General features: G+C 39.0%; 2 protein-coding genes across 3 annotated transcripts in view; one reads left to right on the forward strand and one right to left on the reverse strand.

Annotated features, from left to right (window-relative positions):
* The window catches only part of TMEM62 (transmembrane protein 62), a 190,430-nt gene that overhangs the window by 15,657 nt on the left and 151,208 nt on the right, over positions 1-23,565 (forward strand). Inside the window, exons 13-14 of one of the 2 annotated variants that reach the window (XR_010743821.1) lie at positions 327-445; positions 1,379-2,155. Coding sequence is in view for 1 of the 2 variants with exons in the window: in XM_066321293.1 (XP_066177390.1) it covers positions 327-445; positions 1,379-1,705 (446 nt within the window). In the remaining variant the exon portion in view is untranslated. Of the gene's footprint in view, positions 1-326; positions 446-1,378; positions 3,299-23,565 lie in introns of those variants that run through there. The other variant, XM_066321293.1, reaches the window with a different exon arrangement.
* Positions 8,300-21,965, reverse strand: PTGR2 (prostaglandin reductase 2). Its single transcript, XM_066321294.1, has 10 exons — positions 21,938-21,965; positions 17,207-17,275; positions 15,907-16,025; positions 14,671-14,862; positions 13,579-13,749; positions 12,380-12,589; positions 11,842-11,963; positions 10,554-10,641; positions 9,795-9,834; positions 8,300-8,532 (listed from the first exon to the last, which is right to left on the reverse strand). Exons 2-10 carry the CDS (start codon positions 17,241-17,243, stop codon positions 8,468-8,470), a joined length of 1,044 nt encoding a protein of 347 aa, XP_066177391.1. The 5' UTR covers positions 17,244-17,275; positions 21,938-21,965; the 3' UTR covers positions 8,300-8,467.

Consider the following 23,565-nt stretch of genomic DNA (forward strand, 5'->3'; position numbering starts at 1 on the left):
TTTCATACATGTTACTGTAATTCTGGGAAAAAGCTACCCTTTGAAAGGATCCATCTTTTTACCTCTCTCATAAGGAAGATATTATATGTGTTATTGAAAATTGTGACAGAGATGAAACTAATTCAAAAGTCTTTTTATTGCATGCCACAACCCCTTGTTATACTGTGGTATTTTCACACCAGACTGCTGCTTGCTGAATATGAAAACATGAGGTTTATTACTATGGACAAGCAGTAAGGAAGTCTCAGAGTACACAGGGCTGTGTGGGAAAGGGCTGTGTCCCTGTTGTGTTTCCTGATGGTGATGCTTGATTTCCTCTCTTGCAGGACCATGGTTTGTAGGTGAACTGATAGATGGCCAGATGGGGGCCTGTTTTTCCTTTGGGGTGTTTGTTGGTGGTGCCTTCTTACAGGGCAGTATGACATTTGTGGTTGGGATTTTGCAGGTGAGCATTTATTAAAAAAAGGCTAAAGCCCAGCTTTTTTTTCTCAGGGACTTTTTTTTTTTTTTTTGTAGTAGTAGTAGTAGTAGTAGTAGTAGTAGTAGTAGTTTTATAAAGAAAGGAGTCTTGGAAGTAGAGAGATTTGTGACCATGCCTGACTACAAGAGAGCTTTTATACCTTTCTGCAGATTTAAAGATCAGAAGGGAAGGAGGAAAGCCTCCCAGAAGGAGGTTGTGCATTATTTTCACAAACTTTTCTTTTTCTCTAATAAAATTATATTGCTTTGGACTCCCTGGATATCTGGATTAGAGGCTGTCTCTACAGATTTACAACTCTAAATTTCCTGCTTTTGCCCTTGGCTCACACACAGTGATTAAGCAAAAAATCTGAGTGGCCAGGGCAGCCCTTGCAGCCTTAATAACCCTTCAGATCAGTAGGTGTCACTCTCTAAGCACACATGAGTCCAGTTTACCCAGCAGTGGTTTCCCCATGAATTTGAAAAACAAGGTGTCATTCCTTGGCCTTTAAGATAGAGCACCAAACCAGCATTGCCTCCTTCTTCATTCTATCTCCGTTGTACCAGTGTGACACTGCAGTGGGCTGAGTCAGAGTTAAGCTGATAAACAGACCGTCTGGTTTTGCCATGCTAATTTTTTGCTAAGTCCAGCTCCCTGAATCAGTTCAGGAAATGGCAGATGCATGTTACGGCAAAGGAATGGGCAGGAGTGCTTGGCCTGGGACTTGGGCACAGGCAATCACAGCTTTATCAGTTGCAGAGTCATGGATGTGCATCCTGAGGTTCCATCTCTGGGAATTGTACTCTGCCCTTAGAATGGGACAGCTATATCTGTGCATATGTTTTTAAGCCTTCATAGATGTTACCCAGAACCCCTTGGCTTGTTCATTGTCTTATTTTTCTTTTCTCTTCCTTCCAGATGTTGTTTTTCAACCTGCCATTGATGGCCTACCTGTGCTGGTGCCTGTTGATGCGGTGCCAGGGCCACAGCTTCCGTTCGCACATCCGTCACGCCCGACGCCTGCTGGCTGTGCTCGTTCACCTGGCAATGGCCCTGCTCCTGGCCTGGCAGGTCTATTCCTGCTATTTCCTGCAGCGAACATATGGCACCCTGGCCTTCTTCCTCTCCCCAATGAGAACGTGGCTGGTGGCACTGACCACAGCTCTCATTTATAAAACCTGGACACTGAAATCATCAGAGCTCAGAACTTACATAACAGAGATTAAAAACTGTCAGAGCTCCTGAAGTACAATATAAATACTCTGAGTTCTGTCTTAAAAACTGTCAAAGTACAACCTTATCATTTTGTGATGCTGGAATTCCATACACCCCAGCCATTAGGTGGTAAGACCCAAAGCTACATCTGCACTGGTACAGAACTGCATTAAATAGTAAGTGTATTATTTGTTTCCTTGTATTATACAACATACTGAATAATACATGTTATATAATACAGTTATGCATTATACATCAATACAGTAAACTGTGTAATAATCTCATCAATGAGATTTTTTTAGTGATACAGAGGTAGGTATGGCCATGTGGCTCACAAATAGAAATGTTTGCCTATCACTACTATGAATGTAAAAACACTTCTAGTTAATTAAATTCTTGATTTTTATAATGCTGCAAAAAACACAGAACTTGATGAACTTCTGGATTTGCGTTTAATTTGATTTTTATTTCAGGGCTGACGTGATTTTACAAGACTAGACCAGATGTCTTTATGAAGTAATAATGACTGCAAAGGTGCTGTAGTGGCCTTCACAGTCAGAGTTCTATGCCTATACATGTTTTCAGTTCATAATGCTGTATACAAGCAGATTATAGGCTGTAAGCTGTGTATATGTATTTGTGTTCATGTTTACCTGAGCTGTGGCCCATAGCTCTTGCCCTGGGAGACAAGACAAGCTTGCTCTCTGGAAGGAAGGATTTTTATTTTCCACTACTGAGGCTGCCAGTCCTCTCACCCGTGACCAGTGAAAGGACAGTGAATTATCACTAGTGCTGGGGTTTTCAGCCTCAAAGCAAAGAATGGAGACAATGTCTTCAGTATGGGAGAGGCTGAAGAAATAATATGGTCTGATGCCTATAAAGTCTGTAATTTCTGTTTTTCTGGTTCTCAGCTGTGTTTCTGGGTTTTCGCCGAATGCACCAAAGAGTGACCTAAGAAAACTCATTTCTTTATTTTCATCTTTTTCTAAGTCCAAAAATGATAGAAGTTAGTTACATTAATGAAGAATGCAGTGATCAGAGCCAAGAAAACTGAGGTGCCTTGATCTGTAAAGAACACTGTGTTGCTTCACAAAAGACCTGCTGTGAGTGGAACATTTAAAGTACTTCAGGTAATTTTAAAGTAACTTATTTATGGCCCCTCAAGAAAAAAGAGGGCTAATTTATTTATGGTCCCTTCGTTAAAAAACAGCAGTGACTGTAGTAGAACACATAGGAAAATAAATTGGAAGAAAATATTGACTATGACAAGGACTTTTGTTATTTCTAACAGGTGACCTGTTAGAATTCCTTCATTTCTGTTCTTCAATGATACAGGAAAATAGTAACATAATACTAATAATAATGTGATGTCTTCAGTGTAATAGGAAAATGAGAGAAAGAGCACCCATTTACTTGCGTTAAATACACTATTAGGAGAATAAAGAATGTCATTTGTTGCTACAAAAGTTTGTTCTACAAAGCTGTTAAAAAATCAGAGACGGTGCAAAATTTATTTGTGAGATACAATACTGAAAAACTGATAATAAAATGACATTTCACAATTAAACTACTTTTATGTGATTAGAGACAATAAGAAGTGGCAATAAAATACTTCATATCTTTTGACTTGTTCCCATTGTTAAATATGTTACCCAATATTTTATCCTCAGGCTGGCCTCTTCAATAGTCCCTGCACTGCACACCACTTGAACCCATTGATTGATTAAGCCCCTGTATGGAGCATTCATGCACAGCTTATGTAGAGGCTGAAATTGATTTTTTTTTTTTTTAAGAAGAGGAACAAAAGTGCACTTACCAATCTAGAAAATTACAACCCTCTTTGGCTTCCCAAATACCTCTGTGGGGTGTTGCAGCTCCCCGGCGCTGGAGAGGATTCGGTGGGGTCCCTGATCAAGGGCGCGGTGCCCACTGGAGACCCATCCCATCTGACTCGCTGCTGCAGGGCCAGCAGGACAATCCGGCCCTGTGGCTGTGCCACCCTAACTCCTGTTCTGTGGGTTCTCTCAGCAGGTGTACGAGGAGCTGATGGACACAGAGTTGAGGTGCATTTCCTGTGCAGAGCAGGTGCTGAGCAGTGGATCCACAGAGCTAGCACCTGCAGTGCCAGTACCTGCTTTTATATATTCCGACCACTGGAACAGGAGCAGGCCCCCTGCAGTCATTGGCTATACATTTTCTTGCCTTCATTTAAAGGCACACTACTCATTTATTTTGCCATCCATGTTCTAGGGGAAAGCAGCTGATGGGAATATGTTTTACTATGCTAATGACTAAAGGTTAGCACAAAAGTCAAGCAAACTTCTTTGGCCTTAGCAGGCAGTTGTTCCTGTGTTATCTCCTTGTTTACTGGATTTATAGAGCCATCTTTTTCTGCTTCACACTAATTTTGCAGATTTATGGAGTCATCTTTTTCTCACTTCTCCTCGCTGGAGCCTTGTTTCTTGGTTCCTGCTGGCTGTCTAGCAGAGAATAGGGTCTGTTGCACATACAACACTCTCATCATCACTCCACCCAGACCAGAGTACTATAGCAAAATTAAATTTCACTACTTTTTATCTTACTACTTTGAATCTATACTTCTGATTGCAAAATTCTGTTTGTGTGACTAAAACATCATGTCTCATTTCTTCTTCTTTCTGTGCTTTTCTTAAAGAGTTCTGAGTTGTCTCACAAAGTATTTTGTCAGTTTGAAGCTTATTCCAGCTGCTGTTACCATTTCTAATTGTGGGATAATGCCATTTGCCTGTGATCTTCTTTTCTCCCCTGGTAGTCTATTTATGGATTATATAAACATTTCCCACTGTGAAGAGAAGCCAGTAAAGAGAGAGTAGAGCAAAAGAGAAGAGCAATGTTAGAAACAGGACTAAGTAATCCTGCACTTTCTTCTTCCAAAATCAATGCATTAAAATACTGAGTGAAGAGATTAAGCTATTTGAAAGGCATCTGCCTCAGGTCTCTTAACTTTTGTAACAACAGCTACTATAAACTGCAGTAAGAAACATTTATGTCTGGGCTAGAATGGTCTTTTCATGATGTGACATTTTGCATGAAATACTGACATTTAACTGCACATCTTAGCACTAAACACTAATAGGTGCTCTTATGAAAAACACCATGTTTTCCTCATTGTCAATGAAGAAGCCAAAAAGGAGGACAAGAAACAAAATGAACTAAAAAAAAACCCAAAAACCAAACCAAACAAACAATAAAATGCCAAACAAACATACCAAAAAAGAGGAAAGGGATGAAAATGGAAGGGAAGAAAGCAGAAGAGAAGAAAATGAAATATAGGGCACACAACAGCAATACTTCAAGGTACAAAGGGAGATGGGATAGAAATGGGAATGCACAAGAAATAAATACAAAGCAGAAGACTAGCTTAACCAAAAATAAGAAAAAAACGTGTCTCTGCCCAATACTGCTTACATTTTATTTCCCTTTGTAAGTGGTTATTTATAAAGATTGTAGCTGAACTTCCTTACTGTGGTCATGATGTCACATGAAGCTAGAAATGCATAAAAGTTCACAAAAAGCCCCTAGCAGCTGTAGGTCAGTTTTGAAACCATAACATTGGGGGCTGAAGTAATGGAACAGTGTAGAGTCCTCAGGAATGGAATGCTATGTGAAGAGGCCCCAGGAACAGAATTCCATAAATCCTTATTTAGTTAACAACCAATTTTTCAAAGAGGCTCAAGCAGAAACTGTAATAGAACATAAGGTTAAATAGTAACTTGATAGCTGATAGAAGGAAAATGTAACTTAGAATTACCTTGGATTACTATAATACTCAGAGACACCCCCCCAGGAAAATTTGCACTGTAAATGATAATATAATGAACTGGACAAAGATTTGCACGTGTGCATTAGGAATTTTGTCATTAGGCATCAGTGATTAAGCACAAGTGACTATTTGTCAGTGTTTGTATGACTCTTCCCTTGACACCTTTTTGTATAAAAGACTGTACTTGTTTCCTAGAAGTTGTGCCAGTGCTGTAGGAGTTACAAGAGTTGCTGTTCAGGGTACATGGGAAAATTGCTGGATTATGCCAGAAAGTCAAGATGACCTAAAGAGATCGGTAGGGGAGCAATGAAACAAAGACCTCAGCCAATAGGTTCTAAGGGACCCATTTTAAATCAAGAAGGTAAACAAGATGGCAAACTGCTTTGGCTCAGAAATGGAGTCCTTAGAGAAAAAGTAATTCTGGCAGTGAGACATACCATGACCATGGACTTGAGAAACCCAGTGACTCAAAAGATGAGCAGTTATGCACATGCAGACCTAGTTAGCAAAGGTGATGCCAGTCAATTATGAGTAAAAATGAATATGCATTACATAGAAAGAGGGGCAAATCTGAAATGCATAAATATGCATGCATTCTAAGCTGGCTTGGTGGAATTACTACCTAGCACTCATCTTAGTGCAAACATGAAATAAACCAAATATCTTGGCTCTGGGCCAGATAGTGGCTTTGTATACCAGGTACTGAACCCTGTCTGAGGAACACCACCAGCTGTGTTGATGCAGATAAGAAACACATGTATGGTTTTGGGAAAAGGAGAACAGCTTGACCTAAAAAACATGGAATGCAATAAAGGGAAACTAAAACAACGAGATAAAAGGGAAGAGACTGATTATGATGCTGACATCTCAAGAGACAGAAATAATTAACCATTTGCCCAGAGAGTTACAAGAAAATCAGGAGGGGATTATGGAACAGAGTTCTGCCTTATTGTCATAAAATGTGTAAAAATTTTCTTAAGAAATAATGTCCTTTGATATTTATATATTTTCAAGCATAATCAACAAGAAAGAAGATATAATTCATAAAACAGGTAGCAACTAACAAGCAAGCTCTAAGTGATGCCCAGATGTTAAAAAGACAAAGTACTTCTTGGCCTCCTTAGGGCTTAGGAGCTTGACACACTTGATCTCAGGCATAGCAGGAGGTTACCAAAGCTTGGGGAGAACGTACTACTGACACAGGACACAAAGAATGCAGAGTTTACAGGCCACAAGGACATCTGAAGAATTCCCAGTATAAGGAAGAAACCAACAAATACAACTCAGCAACTGTGCTGAAATTGGCTCTGACTGGATAAAGGTAATTCTGACATGGGGAGATCATGACCACCGACTCAGGGTGGTGGTCACGAACCCACGAACCCAAAAGAAGAGAAAGACTGAGTGTGTGGACTAATTACCGTGAGAAGCAACCTCGAGAGTGAACTGGACTTTTGTTACTAGTCACCCTTTGTTAAATGACAGCTCTCACAGTACAAAATACATGATAGCTGAGGAGCCACACCATTACAAATATTAAGAAATTAGGACAAGATAAAAAAATACCAGTATTTTTTTATAACTGATGGCACTTGATTTAAAGAATCTTCTCCCTTTGGCTTTTTATTCTTAAGAGGTGACATGAACCAGGGCTCACAAGTAAAGGAATACTTCTGTGAGAATAATAAACACTGGGGATATCAGGGTAAGGTTTACTTTGATTGTCCCTATCTTTTTTTTCTCAAAACCGTATGACTAATGCCACTAGAACCTGTATTGCCCTCCATAGCTTACCTAACTACCAGAATGCTACTGCAATCAAGCTACCCTTATTATGGTAAGGAATCAGTATCTCAGCATGATCTTACTCTGAATCATCCCTCACATCACAGCTCTTAATAGACTCCTGAGTTGTGTGGATTACTAAGCAATTCCTATAAAAATAATAGTGCTGGGAATGTTATAATTCTATCATATTTTGTTCCAGTTGTGAAAAATAACTGTCTAGAGGACAAATACTCCTGGAAGGTGTGTCAACTTAGGTGTCAGAAATGAGCTCATACTGGAGTAACTCTTAAGCAAATATTGTGATATTTATTCCCTCAAAATTTGAATCAAACTTTGCAGGTTTTTTTGTTGTTAATCAGTAGCTATAGCTAGGCAGTTATGATTAAGCAATTGCACAGTGAAACTCGTAGTCATGGTCAATCCTCTGTTTTAAGGAAAAAGGTACACAATCCCAAAATTAATGGGCTGTCTGGATGAGAGCCCCTGGAGTGAAGTCAGCAGGACTGAGCAGTAACTGGGGGAAAGGTAATCCTGGCAGGGGAGATTGCAACCACCAACTCCCTGACCATCAAGTCAAAACAGATCCCCAAATGGAATGGGGGGAAGAAGTGCACATTTGGAATAATTAGCATGAGAAGCAAGAGCTGTAACTGGCAAATAAGGTCTGATTATAATTTATTTATAATTAATATTTATTATTTATTTATAATTAATAAAAAAGCTATATCAATTGTAACCAATGAATGCTGATGGCTTTGTTTGCTAAAATGTGTATAAAGTATTGGTGACGATGATGATGAGCCAGACTTTTGTGAGTTGACCCCTAATTTCCTAGTTCGCACAGAATACAATAGAGAAATAGGAATTCCTTGCCTTGGTGTATGAAGTGCTGTTACATATCAACCAGATGATGAGCCTGTGCTTGGGACAACACAGGATGTTCTTTCAAACCACACCCATTAAATATTTGCAAGTGTAGGCGGTAACTGTCAAAATCATGTCAAGAACGCATTACTCATTTTGAGTATAAATGATTGCATTGCTGTTTCTAGTTCAATTTAATTCATTAGCATCCCAAAATCTCTGCATTCAGTACATACAGAACAAGTTAATGGTTTATTTAAGAAATGGAAATTCATATAAGTAAAAATTTGCCCACCGTTAGAGACAGAATGCAATTATTTTTCTTGAACCAATGACTTTCACTTCGAAACTAAGACGATCTGTTTTCCAATATTGCCTCCATTCATCATGGACTGGAAAGCAGCTTCAAGAGAAATAATGAAATAAATTAGTGCCAAGCAAAACAAGCCAAATAGCTTCTAAAAAGGAAACCAAAAACAGTAGAAGCAAATGTATTAAGCAGCTCCCCAAAAAGGAGAGATACCACTTTGGGCCTAATCATATTCATCCTTAATGATGTGCCAAATTAAGGAGGGGATTAAAAAAAAAAAAAAAAAAAAAAAAAAAAAAAAAAGCTAGCCTGTAACAAACTTTTAATTATTACACAAAGGGCAGCTTTGTGTAATAATTAAAAAAAAACTACCTGTAAGCAACTGTTTGACCCTATACAACATTTGCTGCTTTTGTGATAGATCACCCAAACAGCAAAGAGAGACAAGGTGACTGGACAGCCCACAAATGCAGTGGCTCACACAAACATTTGTGAAAGAAAAGGTTTATAAATATTGCACAATAGTAGGAGAAGCTGGTGCAGAAGAATATACCTTTGAGTAAACAAAGTATGAAAGAATGATATATTTCACCAAGTTACTTCAAAATACATATGTATACCAGTAAGGAGGAATTAGCAATGACTAGAATAAATTGAAATCTGTTAGATTTAGTTATCACTTAATTCTACTAGTTTTCAATCTTGTGGGACTAATGACTAAATGGACTAAATCATACTTTTCCCTCTTCCTTGAAAGGGAAGGATTCTTACAACACATCTTGGATCACATGGCTGATGTCACCAGATGCCCTTCATTTTTATATTTCCTTTGTTACACAGATACTTTGAACAGGCTACAGAACATTTTATTCTATAGAAAGAAATTATTTTTTACTTTCTCTAGTAATAGGCTTTGCCCTTTATTGTGCATACTTTTATTTTTTTGTTAGCAAATCCAATAAAAACTTCTGTTAGATACTGCATTTTTAAAGTATAAGTTCAAGGACTAAAAAACATTTCCTTACACAGAAGTTTGAACAAAGGGGCGCTACTTTAAACCTCTAAGATCAGGATGACTATCACCAGCTGCTATGGTAGCAGTCTAAAAATAAATTCCCCTCAGTACTAAAACAGCAACCAAAAAAATCTAAATTTATACCCAATGATTTTTTTAAATATACAATAATCCTCTTACAGAACATTTTACTAATTAGTGGGGGAAAAATTGTAACATAAGTGTTTTTGACAGAAGACAAAAAATCAAATTGAGAAATGAAACAAAGGAGGTAGTTAACCTCTAATGTCAGTGTATATAACCAGGTTATTATTCTTCAAAAATGATGTAAATATCTTACCACCGATGTTCGCTAAGCCTTCTACCACGGTCTCTCTGACCTGTCAATGCAAACAAGTCCTTTCAGTTTTCCTCAAACAAGAGTAGCATCTCACATTTCTTATAAACATGCCAAGAAACTACCAAAATCTAAAGACTTCTCTTGCTACAATAGACAGGGCTCTGTTTAGACCAGATTATTTCATCAAGAGAGGCATGAATATTTCCTGATAAATTTGCAGGTGATTTATTTCTTCAATCAGATCCCTGCCCCTACCAAAATTTAATGTCCTGGTATTTTCCCAGGAAGATTATTGATCACTTGAAAAAACAAAAGCTAATTCAGACAACCCCACAGGGAAGGCCTGGTTAAGAATACACTCTTTTCAATTACAAATTAATAAATGGTGATTATAAAGCTTGAAGTAAAATTTCTGACAAGATCCTCAAAAGTATTCAGGGCACTTAACTCATCAGGTATTTGAAAGTACATGTTTTTGAAAGTCTGAATCTTTATGTAAAAAAGCACTTGCATCCTATGCTGAAATAAAGAATACAGACATGAGCAGCGTGTAGTCAGAGAAGTCTGTCATACTACAGTCAGACCATCCTCAGCAGGTACCTTTTAGTGTTACCTAATAAGCTTTCAATTATACTTACTCATTTTTTAAAAGGTATGTTCAATCCTGAGGCACAGTAAGAAAGCCAGAGACAAAGAAATTAATCCTCTTGTAGTAGGAGATAGTATCAAAAGCCATAGATTGGACCTAGAAGTTCTCACCTTCAGTTTACCCTCCTGGATCCACTGGCAGAGTTGTAATACACTAGCTTCTTGTTTGTCCATGTAGTTCAACACCAAGAATCTTTCCCTGTGAAAGAAAATGACATTTGCTTTAAGAAACTGTGGTCAATGTTCTTTAAAATGTTTAAAAATCTTTAGAAATCTTTTCAGAAAACAGCCCCGTTGAAACTGAAGGGTTATGAGCACAAATTATAAATAAGTGTAGCTCAGGGCTTGCCAGTTCATTGTAAAACTTTCTGCAGTGAGAACTTGACAGTAACATCAATCCTAGATAGTTTTCTTCAAGTATGAGAGAGACAAGAGTAATAAAAATCAAGTAGTAAAGTACTATGACCAGAATAAGTAAATATTCATAAAGTGTGAGCAAATTCCTATTATTTTTTACCTTTTCCTCTTTTCCCTTATTTTTCAGTGATAGGGAGAATAATCAGTGATGCTACAACTAGTTGCTGAGAATAAGAGTCCCCACAATTCTGCATATCCTACTGTCACGGCTTTCCACAGCAATTGAGAAATGGAAATGATCATCAAAAATGATAATTACTTGTAGAAACATACTGACTAAATTCTCCACTGCATTCTACTATGTATGGTGCATTTTAATAATTTGATACATTTTTAAAAGGGTGGACAACAGTAATAGGGACAAGGAAAGATTTTAATTAGAAGAGTTCAATTGATTTGCACAGTGTCCCACAATACGATGACTGAAAAGCCCAAGATTCTCCTCCTAATCTCTGCCTTAGCTCCATCTGAATCCTAAGAGGAAATTCAGAAATGCCCAGAGTCAGAACATAATAAAAATGTTTCACCCATATATATCTGTCACACCTACAGTTCCATTATCTAATAAACCCCCAAATAATAAAAACGTGATTTCAATGAAATCACTACATCCTTATGCCCGAATTACAACATTTTGAGAGAAGGCACTTTGCAAAACATCTGAGAACAGAACTATAGCAACAGCTTTCCTTGTACTAAAGAATTGTCAGGGATTACAGGACTAAATCAAGCAACCTCAAACAAAATGTAAAAACTGACATCTATGATTCTCCATAACAACATCCTTTGCCATTTTTTATGCTGATAAAGACAAATGTAAGAGAAAGGATCTACTGATATCATGATTATATTTTCCTTTTTAGGCATGGCAACACTCTGTTCTGATTTTACAAGCAGCTACTGCAGATTACAGACTACCTTCCAAACATCATATGAACAGTCTACATGGATACTGGTCACAAGTTCTGAAGGAGAAATGTACCTTGTGATGTTCCTTTCTTTCTGTATTTTTTCTGTGTCAGGAGGCAGTGGAGGGGGGTAAGGCACGTCTTTGTTATACTGAGAAATCTGTCCACACAGGATGATATGGCTGTTCTGATTCATCTGTTTGTGACAGCATGAATTGAGAAAAATTACATTCCTTGGTCTCAGAAACTAAATTTTTCAGATGCAATAAATGTTACTGCAAAATTTTCACTAGCCACATTTCCTATATAAGAGTGGGAGAATTGCATGCAGTCCCATTCAATCTATGGCAACATTCAAATAGGTTAAAAATGCAAGACAATAGTGGAAAAATAACTGCTATACAGCCTAGTGTAATTTAAAAAGGCTTTACACAGAAGGAATATAGGAAATTGTTATCTTACTGTGGGTCCCCAGGATCAGCACCTGAAGTTGATCACTGAAGTGGAAAGCCTGCTGTGCTGTATGACAGGCTGGACTCCAGAATTAATTGAAAGCTGGGCATGCAGACATTGGAGAATGACTAGAATAAACCTGACAGATGGAATAATCACCTGACTTATAACTGTATCACTGATGTCTCCACCAACATTGTCAAAGTAAACATCCACACCACCTGGGCAGAGTTCACGTAGCTGTTTTGCCACATCCCCCTTCTTGTAATTGATAGCAGCATCAAACCCCATTTCTTGGACCAAAATGGAGCACTTTTCATCTGTGCCAGCAATCCCCACCACTCTAGAGCAGCCCTCCAGACGGCCAATCTGCAGGCAATACAGTTAAAAAAAAACAAACCAAACAAACCAACCAAAAACCCCAAACGATAAAGACAAATTAGATCATCTTTATAGAAATACCAGTGGAAGAAAGAAGGTCCTAAGGGGTGTTACAGTTATTCCCATCCCACTAAACCCCAGGCAGCAAACACTCTCATCTCATGTGACACAACTGCCTCTTGTCACTCCCTCCTCTCACAACTACACACAGGGCAGGTACAATCAAAATTTGCCATCTTTTTCAAACTCACTGACTGCAGAAGACTATGTTTGTGGAATCACCAGTGACTGCCAGGACTGGAGAATCAAATATAGTAGAAAACTACCATCTGCCGAGTACCATAACATAACTAATAAAAGGAAAAAAAATTAGATAATTATTGATTTAAATACAATCTTCATAGATTTGCTCATGCATGGTTTCTTCATAGCTTCTCTTTATTAGTAGGTCTAAAGTTTGCTTAATGTTGATTTTGTGTGTGTGTATATATATATATCTAGAGATATTTGTAGATATGCACATACACTCTGCAAACAGGTTCTGCAAAGCAGAGGTGGATAAAAGGACTGTAAACCTCAAAACACAAAGGATGTCATGGCACACAGCACAAAGGGTTTACCACATTACTATTCTCTAATAGAGAAAAAGAAGAAAGTCTCCAGTCAATACAGTGTTGGAATGGCAGGCTACCACATAAATGTATAATAAATACATGTATATATACCATCTATTTTACTTGTGCTAGCAACAAGTAATCACCACCATCTGTTTTCTCCCCTCCCTATTTCATGAAACTTGAGTCTCATATGTAAAGTCTTTCATGGTGAGAGTGTGTGCCAAATCTGTGAACTTGGCCGTTCCCACAGGGTTATACCTGCTCATGTGTACAAAGATTTTATCTGTATGTTTAATAACCAGCATGTTTCAGAGGAGAAGAGTTGGAATCAGAGTTTGTACTCCCTAGGCCTGCACCTACCTGGCCGGCCAAAGAGCCGCAGGCGCCGGCCGCGCCGCTCACCACCATGGTCTGGTTTGCCCCTGCGGCCACGTGTCCTTTCTCCCTGACTCCCAGCAGGGCCGTCAGCCCCGTGATGCCGGCTGCGCCCAGGAAGTAGGAAAGGCGTCCATCCACAAGCTGTGGAACCAGCTGCGGAAGACAAACGTGGGTAGGAGGTCACTTGTTTCTAAAGTGAGGTTTAGCTCTTTGATTGCCTGAGGGTAGAAAACTAACTCGGGGTATTTACCAGGCAAAGTACAACTGGTAGGGATGAGCTATCTCTAGTTCTACTCGAACAACAAGTTTGTACGAAAATGTTATGTCTCTGTGGTTTTAGAAAAAGTTTTTGAACAAAATAACCTTTTTTGGAAGTGTTAAAAAGCAGTTGGGAGATAAGAAGTTTTCAGCAACGGTGAACTATGCCTATCCTAGCATAAAGGATAAAAATGCACCATTTTATCAAATATCATCTTTGCAGATCAGTGACAGAGTCCTAAAGGAAGGAGTTTATCAGAAAGTATAAATTCTCAAACTACAGTAATTTTCTGTTATGTAAGAACAATCAACACAATATCCTTAATGCACTGAAACATCTCCACTTTCAACTTAATATTGAATACCCTTTCTTATGTGAATGTAAAATCTCAAGTAAAAGCTTTTACTAACACAAGTTAGAAAAATAAATTAAATATACCTAAAGTCTTTCATGTCTTTCAGTTACACTCTCAAGAACAAGAAGTTCTATTAGAACTAAAATAATTAAGAGAATTATTTAACTGAAGCAGCCTCAGTAGGGAAATTTAAAAAAAAAAAAACACAATAATTAAAACAATACTGGCCTGTCTGTTAACCAGCAAAATTGTTATGGGAAAAAAAAGAAATTTATACAAATTTTGGTACCTATGAGTTGATCTGCCTTTTGAGAACTGATTGCTTCAATAATGTATGCTTATTTCTCACAAAAAAAAAATAGTGGCATTAGTCGCTATTTAGGGGAAAAAAGACATTTTGGGAAAAAAAAGGAGGTTAGGACAAAAACCAGTCACAACTTGGGCTTTGCATTTTTATTACCTTTTGTAGCAAGTCTCCATCAAGAATTGCCACTGTCTGCCAGGGCCAAGTGAAGGAAGTTACAAAGTCTCCTTTGGCAAGGTTATGGTGCTTGCTCTCCTCCACAACCCCGATACCCCCACCGTCAGCAACTTCAGACAGCTGCCAGGGCTGCAGGTAATCCGAGCCCGTGTCCTCGTTCATCCGGCAGCGCTGAAAGACAAGGCTTTAATGAAAGGCTCTGGTGGAACACAACTTGTTTAGCAGCTCAGGTTGAGTGGGGAATGAAGATGTGTTTAGAACTTCAAACAAAAAGGGCCATCAAAAACTTCTCAGTAAACTCCAAGTATTCATAATCTTTTCTCAGATCCCTCTTTCCCCTTGTTTGCTCAGCACAAAAGGAGGATGGACCATCTTGATCTCCTCCAGCAGTGTTACCAAAGCCAACACATTCTACAGATGTTGGCTCAAAGGCACCAGCACAACTGACAATGACTGGCTCGGGTCTGATAAGAATTCTACAAATGCCATTCCTCAACTGAAAGAATTCTAGAAATGCAGGATTGAGAAAAAAAATGCCCACGAGTCATTTAGTTCATGCCTGTGAACTGAAGAGCTGTCAAATATATGCAGACCATCCCTGACAGAGATCTGTTTAATGAAACATCTTGAAATGTGACATATTTTCTTTGCAGCTTCCCCTATAGCTACAGCTAGTATTTCAGGATTCTTAAACTTTTCCATTCCAAGCTAAATGTACTTTCTTGAAATCTAGACTGGTTTTTTTGGGTTTTTGTTGTTGTTGTTTTCTACTATTGCCATCTATGGAGGGAATAAATTTTCTTTATAACAAACTTTCACAGACTGTGTCTGTCTGGTTCTCCCTCTACTTTCACTTCTATTTCAACCCACAATTCTCCCAACCACATGTTTTCTGTAATTTTGTATTACTGGAAAAATAAGAACATTAAAAAGGCAAAGTACATAAAAAGCTGATACAAACAAATCTGTAATGGCATACCAGGGCTCATAGTCTCTTCCCGGTCCAACAAAGTCATATTCCTATATATATCCCAAGCATATTAATGCCAAATTCCTTCCCAATATAACTCCATCAGAATGAATACAATTACTAAGTTACACTAGACATAAATCTGTTCTCTGATTGGTTACTTTGGTGCTAAACATCATGACAGGTACAGAGTTGAAGTTACTTTAAAATACAAACTCTGGCTTAGCTCTAAGTCCATCACTCACCATGTAGGGGTCCACTGAGAGATAGAGAGTTTTAACACGCACTTGTCCCGCTTGGACAGTATCTGGTATTGTACTTTGCTCCAGTCGGAAGTTTTCAGCCACTGGCACTCCATTCTTACCTAGAGTTAAATTAGCATTAAGCAAATAAATTAATCAATATAGAACTTCCCTTAATCAATATGGGAAAGTCTTTTTTTTAAGGTAGTAATTTTTAGAATAAATTAGGTTATGTATTTACTCAGATGTAAAACTACAACCAACTGCTCCCACCTTTCTGCCTCTTCTGACTCAAGTGAGACTGAGGGAGTACAGACTACAACCACTGCACATGCTGCAAGGGCATCCCTTCACAGAGATTTCCTTACATTAAAAGCTTCTCAAAAACATTCATAAAACTGTGTCCAGAACCCCAGAACTGGGGGCTTCACCCTCAGGTTGGTACCAATGCAGCAGATCAATCAGAAAACTGGAACCACCAGTGCTGAGGCAGCCAGACAGCCTTGCTACTTTAAGTCAGTGACTGCACAGCTAGAGCAGGCTCCTGCTCTACCATTTGAATGACTTAATTGCAGGTCACACAATAGTTCTTAACTCTTAAAACTATTTTAGCATTAGGCAGCATATAATACTCCCTCCAAAATTTAATGTCTTCTATACCAGATTTATGAACTCACTATTATTCAAAATACTGTGCTAATCCATAACAAGGCAAGTGTGTAACCAAGAAAATAAACAAAACCTGAACAGTGTAAACTTAAAAAACAAACCCTTTGAAACATGAGAGGAACAAAAGATTCAGTATTTACTACAAGGAAACAAAAATGAATAGTAACAAAATATTTTAGAATTTCTTATAATGCAAAAAGAATAAATGTGAGAACTAAAAAGCCACATTCCCTAATCTTTATTCACTTTCAGCCCCTACTCTTAGAGTTTTATCATATATTATGCAATAACCCTTTTTTCCTCACCCAACAGTTTAGAAATCTGCATATACAGACTAAACAAATGCTGTCTGAATTTATGTTATATATTTAATAGAAATGTACCTATATTAATACAATTTACTTTCATTAATAAATGTAGAAAAATTGACTACAAATATATTTTTTTATATTACTAGAGAATAATATATTTATATATAAATAAATGCACCTTAAATAAACTTTATTGCTGCATGCAATGTTAAGATATATAAATGTCTATATCTGAAATTAGTGTCTGTTTCTACCCTCACCATTTTGGAGCATTAGGCCATCAGAACAAATATATTGCTTCTTTAGTGGAGAGAAATACATACCAGGCCGTGAATTCAGCACTACTCTTTGTATTATCATCTCTGCTTTTGCAGCAATTTCACACTGGATTTCTACAAAAGAAAATGTTTGAAGGCCTGAAACATAAATTTTCTTGAAAAAAGAATATGAGGCAAAGTACTCAGTAATATGGCAACTGAGGATGAAATACAGACCTCCCCAACTTCAGCATCCATGCCCAAGGAAGATATAAAGAATCATATCAAGCAACCTCAAGCATAAAATAAACAAACATGTGAATAAGGAGTTTCCCTGTTTATCTTACAAAAACCCTGACTTCATTCAATGTCACAGAAGGCCCTACTGGAAAGCTGTAATGTACCATGCTCCTTGTAAGACCCTCACCAGCCCCTGCCAGGCAGAGGGAGGTGTGTCTGATTTGCTTTCCTGTGCTGAGAACAGCCTGTTCCCACCTCACAGACACAGAGGCAACTTTGCACACAAAGACAGGTGCCACTCAGCAAAAGGCAGGCAGGCACAAGATAAAAAGATATTGTTGTGTAAGATGTTTTGTTAGAAAAAGCAAATCTTTCTATTATCAGTGCCCAGAGATGAGAAAGAATGAGATCATCACTCAATCTACAGAAAAATTTCTCCTTGAATTTCCCCAGTTTAAAAGAGGATTGCACATCTGTGATTTTGCATCTGTGAGACCCAAAGTTATTAAGAGGAAATTACCCTGATTTAACAGGAGAAAAAACATGAACTCACATGCTTTCAGATCTAATACAAAATAAAAATATGACCACTATTCTCAGCCAACAGCGATAAATAACCAACCTCCACATGAACAAAGGACATTAACAAATGAAACATGATAGATGACATCTTTGTCATAATGTTTACTTTGCTGACAAGAACAGCAAATTGGAGCAAATCTAAAAGATGAGCCTAGAAAGAGTACATCATCATCATCACTTATCCAACATCTTTATTCTTTGAACATTGCAAAATACAGAACCTTCTGTCTGTACTGCTATACTGCTTACACAACAGCACTCACAAACCATCAAGAACTTTAGTCTAGAATGCTGAAAAACATAATTTAAACATTATTAGGAGAAAAGGTACACATCCCTAGCCATCCCTCCCCTTTAAAACACACAGCTGACTCAAAACACAAGTATCTTGTTAAAGAAACAGATCAAGATTTAACATTTTATTGTGTTGGCACTTGAAAAGCTATTTATTTGGGAAAAGTTATTAAAAAATTCACTTCTTTCCAGTATTTCAACACCTAAGGATGCTACAAGATAAGCTACAAGGGATGAATCTCAAAAGTGTCTTTACAGTACCACATAATTGAAAAATACGTGACCTGCAGAATTCTTTGGACAAAACAATGTGGAACAACAGTCTACAACAAAAGGAAAAAAAATCCCACACTTTGATGAAATTATTAGTTATTGTTTATAAACAAAAATAAGCATTGAAAATTAAGGACTTAACAATTAAAAAGTGAAATAAAAATCTATCTTTATACCCACACAGCTGACACCATCTTTAGAATATAAATAATGTAAAGCCCTAACAGGAAGAATGGCCCAAGAGAAAGTTTGGCTGAGGTTAGGTTCAGCACTGTACTCAGCTATAAACTTCATGTGTGATCATGGGCACATCACTCTGTATTTGTTCTACAGAATATTTTTCAGAACAAAACTTCAAATTCTTCCTGATAACATCTGCCCAGTAAAATTATATTTAAGTAGGACAACTCTTATTCCCAGAGCAATTGATTTACCATCTGAAAATTTCTGCTAATACAATTAGCATTTTGTAAACTGTCAGATGTGCCCAGTGCAGTTTAAAAGGACAAGCCTACTCTAGTAAATTATTTGCACACATTCACACCTCAGCTGAAGTTTATAATTACTAAATCAAACTGCTCTGTACAGAAATAACGAATTCAGAATGCAGTGAATATAAACCAACAGCATCTGAGAGCTCACATGAAATCTGGGCAAATCACTCCCCAACATATACCATCCATAGCCATGGCTGAGGGTTTGAGCCTCTGTTTGTAAAGCACACAGAGCAGCAGAATTGCTGTACAGCTCATGCCTCACACAGTGCTCCACTGTCCAAACTGCTGGCTCCATCTCTGTTAGCCTGAAAATAAATGTTTATTATGCAAACACAAAACCTCAATCTGAACAAGAGAGGATGAAGATAATTTTTATTGTGACTAACATACTCCTGAAATATCTGCTTTCTATGATTATACAGAGCAAAAAATCCTATCGTTATATAAAGAAAAAAAATCAAAGATATTAACTTACAAAAAGGAAGACAAAGCAATACAGAGCAGCATAGAAAGATGTGAGCAGAAAAATTATTCAATGTAAGTTTAGACTACTTCTTTCAATGCCTGACATTTTGAAGGAACAAAATCACTGTTTATTTCCCACTTTGTTTTCCACAGCTTTTGTCCGAGGAGCCTGTGTACTGATTCAATTTGAAGATCTTCCAAATACTGTGAGTGGGTGGACAAAAAGTGAAACTGGCAACTGAATTGTCACTCATTCTGTGACAGCTCCCACAGCAAACACAACACTGCAGATGGACATTTACTTCTAAATAGGACTGCACCTACAGTGGAAGTCAGCAACACCATTACACAGGCAAACGGTCACAGTAACACTATCACACAGTAAGAATCAAACTCTTCTCACATTACAAACAATACAGAAGCAACTGAAGAAAATAAGTAGAGGCACCATCTTTTAGCACTGTACAGTGAGGAAAGGTTTTGGAAAAAGACAAGAGGTTTTCTTTAAAGTGAAAGAAAGGGGATTTGTATCATATACACAATTCTTTTCAATACAAGCATAATGTCAGTGTGCAGGATGTTTTTGACTATTTTTTTAAAAGGCAACACAGTTACTATTTTTTAGCTTTTCCAAACAAAACTAATCTGAGTTGGTTTTACTCTTTATATCAAACAGAGTAAAAATTCCAAGTTCTAACATAATTGTACTATGCCAATCACCTGATCCACCCTATGAGTACATCAGGAGCATTAAGCAGCGTTAACAGCAGCATCTTCAAGGGAGCCTCAAGTATGCTTTAGCCCAGTTTTACTCTTATGTCTGTCTCTCCTTGCCTGTTTCAGAGACATGTGACAACTCCTTTTAAAAAGTTAAATAAATTCCTCAGTGCTAAAATGCTCCAGTTTGTTTGCCCTGGGCTTGGTTCCCAGAACTTCTTGTTTCTGAGACTGCCTGTAAGGCAGAGTTTTCAGTTGCCTATACTCCTGCCAAAACGAGACACCTACTTCCAAGTCATTAAAGCCCATGCCAGACGCAGTCTAGTTAAAAAGCAAAAGGAAGAACAGGTAGACCTGTGTCAGGCCCAGGCAGCAAGGAGGAAGCAGGCAGGCAACCTAAATAGAGAACAAGATTTGGAAGTCTTCTGAAATTGTGACGTCAAAATGGCTGGAGCAAGGATCCTTAAAGGAAACTCAAGGAAAAAAATTTCAAGAATGACTCTGAATGAAGAAGGAAAGATGGGAAGACCTGAGACTAGGAATCAGTAAGAACAGATAAACGTGGCAAGAATAGCAATTTAATGGCCAGTAAAGCAGAAAAGAGTGAAACAGAATGCGGAGAAAGAACCAAAGAAACTGGGAATGATGAATGAGACAACCAAGCAAACGGAGATGACTGGTGAAAAAAAAAAAACAAAAAAGAGACATCTGTAACTGATAAGGTGAGGGAAATGGAAAGGAAAAGTGAATGTAATGATTAAGCACCAAAGTTTCCACCAGCTCCACTAAGGAGCTCTCATTTGATGAATGTTAATTAATGGCAAGCCAGAATCAATACTGACTGTCATGAATGGAGAAAAACACATGCCATAAAAAGCTAAGTACTTTCATGAACTGAACCAATAACATTAGGTTTCCTAATGTTCCATGTCTCATCACTGAATTCTCTGATGATAAGTCTCTCCCAGTGTTCTCTTCATGTGGATTTTCTGACACACTATAAGAGTTGAGGGCAGGCTCCAATCTTTCCTCCAAGGTAGAAGCAGATGAAAGATAATAGTAGTAGGATCTTAATCCCACCATCTCTTTTTTTATATTCCCAAGAAACCTAATATCTTCCAGCTTTTTATCAGTTTTCATTGACCTACAGAGCAAAAGTTCCAGTAAGTATATACATTCATATCTACATACAATAGGACTGTACAAACTTAACTTTTTCAGATTTAGGTGCCAAAAAGAATATGTAAAAGTTTTTAGGTACCACATCTAGAACTTTTTTTTTTTTTTTTAAGAAGACCAAGTTAGAAAGCAGTGCTGCCAAAGGTGGAGGAGCCTCTGGAGAGAGCCTTGCAGACGGGTCATTCCCAGTTTGGGGAGCCGCCGACAGAGCAGCCCGGCAGAGAGAAGCCGAGAGGGGCAGAGGCAGCGCAGGGGCTCAGTCCCACAGGCTGCTCCGGGGCTCCGGTGGGCTCCGCTCTCTCCTCCGGAATGCGCCCACCGCCCCGGGCCGCGCTTTCATCACGGGGCTCAGTACCGCTCCATTCCAGCTCCCGTTCCAGGCATCGGGCAATGCCAACAGCCTCTTCCAACCTCTTCCGCACCTGTGCCCCCGCCTGCCCTGCAGCGAGGAGGTGCTAATCCCTGAGGCTACGACTCCCGGGAAGGAGAGTGCGAGCTCAGCCAAGCCCCTCACCCTCCCTCAGGCCGAGCCCCTCAGAGCCCCGCTCACCTTGAGCCGCCCCGCGCGCCCCAGGGAACGCCCGCCCCGCTCCGCGCATGCGCACGGCCCTTAAACGGGGAAAGGCTGCGGAGGCCCGGCCTTAAAGCGGCGATGCCCCGAGCCCGGCCGCGCTGCTGTGAGGGGCTGTGGCGGGATAGCCCCTGAATGGCAGAATCACAAAATCACACAGAATCGATGAGGTTGGAAAAGGCCTCCAAAGAGCATCGAGACCAACCTTTCACTAAACACCACGTTGTCTACTAGACAGGGCACTAAGTGCCTCATATGGTTCCTTGACTAGCTCCAGGGAACGGCGAGTCCACCCTCTCCCCAGGCAGCTGGATTTCAGCTAATATTTAATAAACCATTCAGTGAAGAAATTCTTCATAATGTCCAACCTGAACCTCCTCTGGCATAGCTTGAGGCAATCTCCTCTTGTCCTGTCGCTGGCTGCCTGGGAAAAGAGACCAGCTCTCACATGGTTACAATCTCCTCCCAGGTAATTGTAGAGAGCAATGATATTCTCCCCGCCAAGTCTTCTTTTCTCCAGGATAAAATCCCCCAGCTCCCTCAGCTGCTCATCACACTTGTGCTCCAGACCCTTCGCCACCTCCACTGCCCTTCTCAGGATCTGCTCCTCAATGTCTTTTTAGTTGTGACAGGCCCAAAACTGGGCACAGGACTCAAGGTGCGGTCTTGCCAGTGCCGAGTGCAGGGGAACAATCCCTGCCCTGGTCCTGCTGGCCACGCTACTGCTGATGCCTTTGGCCTCCCTGGCCACTGGGGCACACTGGCTGATGTTCCATTGTCAATTAGCATCCCCAGGTCCTTCTCCTCCAGGCAGCTTTCCAGTCACTCTTCCCCAGGCCTGCAGTGCTGCGTGGAGTTGCTGTAATCCAAGTGCAGGATTCGGCACTTGGCCTTATTAAACTGATTTTATTTATCATTTACCATTTATGAGGGCACTGTTTCTTTGTGTAACACTGGGAGGTGTTTGCTTCTTGCATGTTCCAGTGGCTAAGATTTTGTTCATTGCTATGATACAGGATTTGCTTGATAGCTATTCCTAAAACTCCACTAAAGTTGCTGTTGTGTGCAATTTTGTGTGCTATTTCTGCGCTTGAATATAGATGAAGATGTTTCTTTCCTTAAAAAACCATGTTGTAGCAAGACCCAAAGCTTTCCTGGGATGAGGCTTCGGTCATGGTACTGCCTGACATGGTTACTCTGTGTACTCGCTCTATGTTGTAGTGATTCACTGTGCTGTAAGGACAAACAGGTCTGGGAAGTGGCCACTGAGTTGGTGGCAATTACTGTGGAGCCTGAAATGACTGCTGCAGCCTGGAAAAACTCCTCCAGACTAATGATTCCAATTACTTTGTACTCTGCTTCTCACATAAAGGCAGGCAAAGCCTTTCTGTTGTAGCTTGACCCGTAGCACTGCAATATGGGTTTAAGTGAATTATTTATTTTTGTTCCACAATAATATACAAAAGTTTGCATCTTACATTAGTTGAAATAACATCATTGGAACTGGAATGGTCCAGAGGTGGGAAAATTAAGTATGTTAATAAGAGGATTTATACTTCTATACTTTTTTCCCCCACCTTGTATCATCTGATCTCATGACAGGTGCA

The sequence above is a fragment of the Sylvia atricapilla genome, chromosome 6, assembly GCF_009819655.1.
Source record: "Sylvia atricapilla isolate bSylAtr1 chromosome 6, bSylAtr1.pri, whole genome shotgun sequence".
NCBI classification, from domain to species: Eukaryota; Metazoa; Chordata; class Aves; order Passeriformes; family Sylviidae; genus Sylvia; species Sylvia atricapilla.

What these genes read in the sequence shown, in the direction of transcription:
- PTGR2 (XM_066321294.1), bottom strand. Translation starts at nt 17,243, where the DNA reads ATGATAATACAAAGAGTAGTGCTGAATTCACGGCCTG. An exon ending in AGTGCTGAATTCACGGCCTG is followed by an intron (nt 16,026 to 17,206) that starts GTATGTATTTCT and finishes ATTTAACTCTAG; the next exon opens with GTAAGAATGGAGTGCCAGTG. An exon ending in TCCAGGAGGGTAAACTGAAG is followed by an intron (nt 9,835 to 10,553) that starts GTGAGAACTTCT and finishes TTGCATTGACAG; the next exon opens with GTCAGAGAGACCGTGGTAGA.